A 2,023-nucleotide genomic window follows, 5' to 3' on the forward strand; every position below is an offset into this window, starting at 1 on the left:
CCTATCCCTGTGTGCCTTGATGCAAGTTTATCTCGTAAGACACGGGCATGTAAAAGTCAAAGACAATGTGTACTGTTTATATAACCCTACACGTGTAAGAAAAGATATACATATATCCCACGCTTGCCTATATACATCCCACACTTGCCTTCTTTTCGTATTTTCTCCATTAAGAAAAGAAAAAGATATTTATAAGCCTACTAATTTGCTTTCTTATGTTTGCAAGAGAATGGACGCCTAACAGTTCCTCTTATAGGGATTGAATTCTGCTATTAGGATTATTTGTAGCAGAATGTAACTCCTGGTTTTTCTTGATGCATACTTTAGTTATGGTGGTTCACTAAAATTTTGGAAGACTGACTTACCCTTCAAAAGATAATACTTCTAAGAAGATTATCTGATAATTGTGGAGCTGCATTTCACCTTGTGGTTGTTCTTGCAGGATTCAACAGCGAGCACTTTCTGTGGGGATTATTTCACCACGTGAGACAAGATAAAGTTGGATGTGCTGAAGGGGGCAGCAACGAAGTGAGCGATATGGGGATAGACATGATAGGTGGGGAAGTTGTCTGTACATCCAATGAGGTTGACATGGAGATAGACATGATAGCTGGAGAAAATGTAGGTAGGGTGGATATTTGTGTCGCAAAGACTACTTCGGGAAATGGCTTTGATAGCTCTTTACAAGAAGCCAATGAGGATGACATGGAGATAGACATGGTAGCTGGAGAAAATATAGGTAGAGTGGACATTTGTGTCCCGAAGGCTACTTCCAAAAATGGCTGTGATAGCTTTTTTAAAGAAACAGTTAGTGCTGCTATCTGCAATCGGTCTGAATCAGTTACTCCTCTTGTTTCAAGAACCTCAAAGGGTGGTAAGGAACTTCCTCGGGTAGATATTAAAAGGGAACCTATGGATGACTTTCCTCCAGGTTTTGTTCCACATTTAACTCCTACAAACTGAGCTGCTTCACCTGCAAGTAAAATCATGGTTGCTGCCACCTTCTTGTGAATATCAGTTTAGTTTCTATCAAGTGCATTAGGAATATTGGACTCGCTACCACGAAAGTTCCAAACAATGTGGGCTTAGTTAAGATGTTTGTGGCTGACAATTAAACGTAAAATTGTTGTAAATATTTCTGTTGCAATAACTCTTATTTGACAAATCGGTACATCTCGACTCACTTTCATTAATGAGATCAGCATAGGATATTTACGTTGTCCAGATTTCTTTTCTCTGGCAGTGTGACCAACTGAAAGACTGGAGGAAAAGAGAAAATGGTGTACGAAGGCGTTTAAGGGTTTAACTTTGCAATCATCATTCTTTTAGATACTAGTTTGTGAATTTGGTTGGCTACTATGGAACAACTATTTTTCATAGCAACTGCTTTAACGATAGAGATAGGCTGAATTCATTCTGTGGTCTCTTATTTTTGTTCCATTCAGAGGTTCAATTACCAGAATTGAAGTACTGCTTTGTTTTTCATATCAAATAATCGATAGGTGTTACTCATTTATTTATTTTCCCTTCTTACGTGGCATCATATATATATATATTTCTGTATTATTACAAAATAATAATTGAGGAACATTATATTACAGTTCAAGTTTGTAATCGTCAAATAAATGTAAAATGCTTGAGACTTATGTACACTAGTTACGATGGTATCAAAAAATTTTATGTTCAAAAATAAAAAGAGTATCATACAAATAGAAAAAAGTGTAAAATCCGTAATAAAAATGTACATAACAAGATAGCGTATTCCAATTTCCCAAATTTTCCCTCCCCAAAAAGATTGTGGTGGTGACTACAACTCTTCAAAATCTCTAACTTTTCCTGGTTTTTGGTAAACAAGTTACATTTAGAGACTTTTTTACACCTATAAATAGGAGATTTTCTCACTACATCTACAAGATACAAAAAGAGAAAATAAATTCTCTCTTTGAAATCTTTTCCTTTTTTTTTTCTTTGGTAAAAACTTACCCGCACTAAATGTTTACACCCATCCAATAAACAAATAACA

The 2,023-nt window shown here is 35.7% G+C and overlaps 1 protein-coding gene across 1 annotated transcript in view; it reads left to right on the forward strand.

Moving 5' to 3' along the window:
- Positions 1–1,226, forward strand: part of LOC109224376 — an 8,453-nt gene extending 7,227 nt beyond the window's left edge. Inside the window, exon 10 of the mRNA XM_019388956.1 lies at positions 443–1,226. Coding sequence (XP_019244501.1) covers positions 443–963 — 521 coding nt within the window. The 3' untranslated portion in view covers positions 964–1,226. The remainder of the gene's footprint in view (positions 1–442) is intronic.

Source organism: Nicotiana attenuata, chromosome 3 (assembly GCF_001879085.1).
Source record: "Nicotiana attenuata strain UT chromosome 3, NIATTr2, whole genome shotgun sequence".
NCBI lineage: Eukaryota > Viridiplantae > Streptophyta > Magnoliopsida > Solanales > Solanaceae > Nicotiana > Nicotiana attenuata.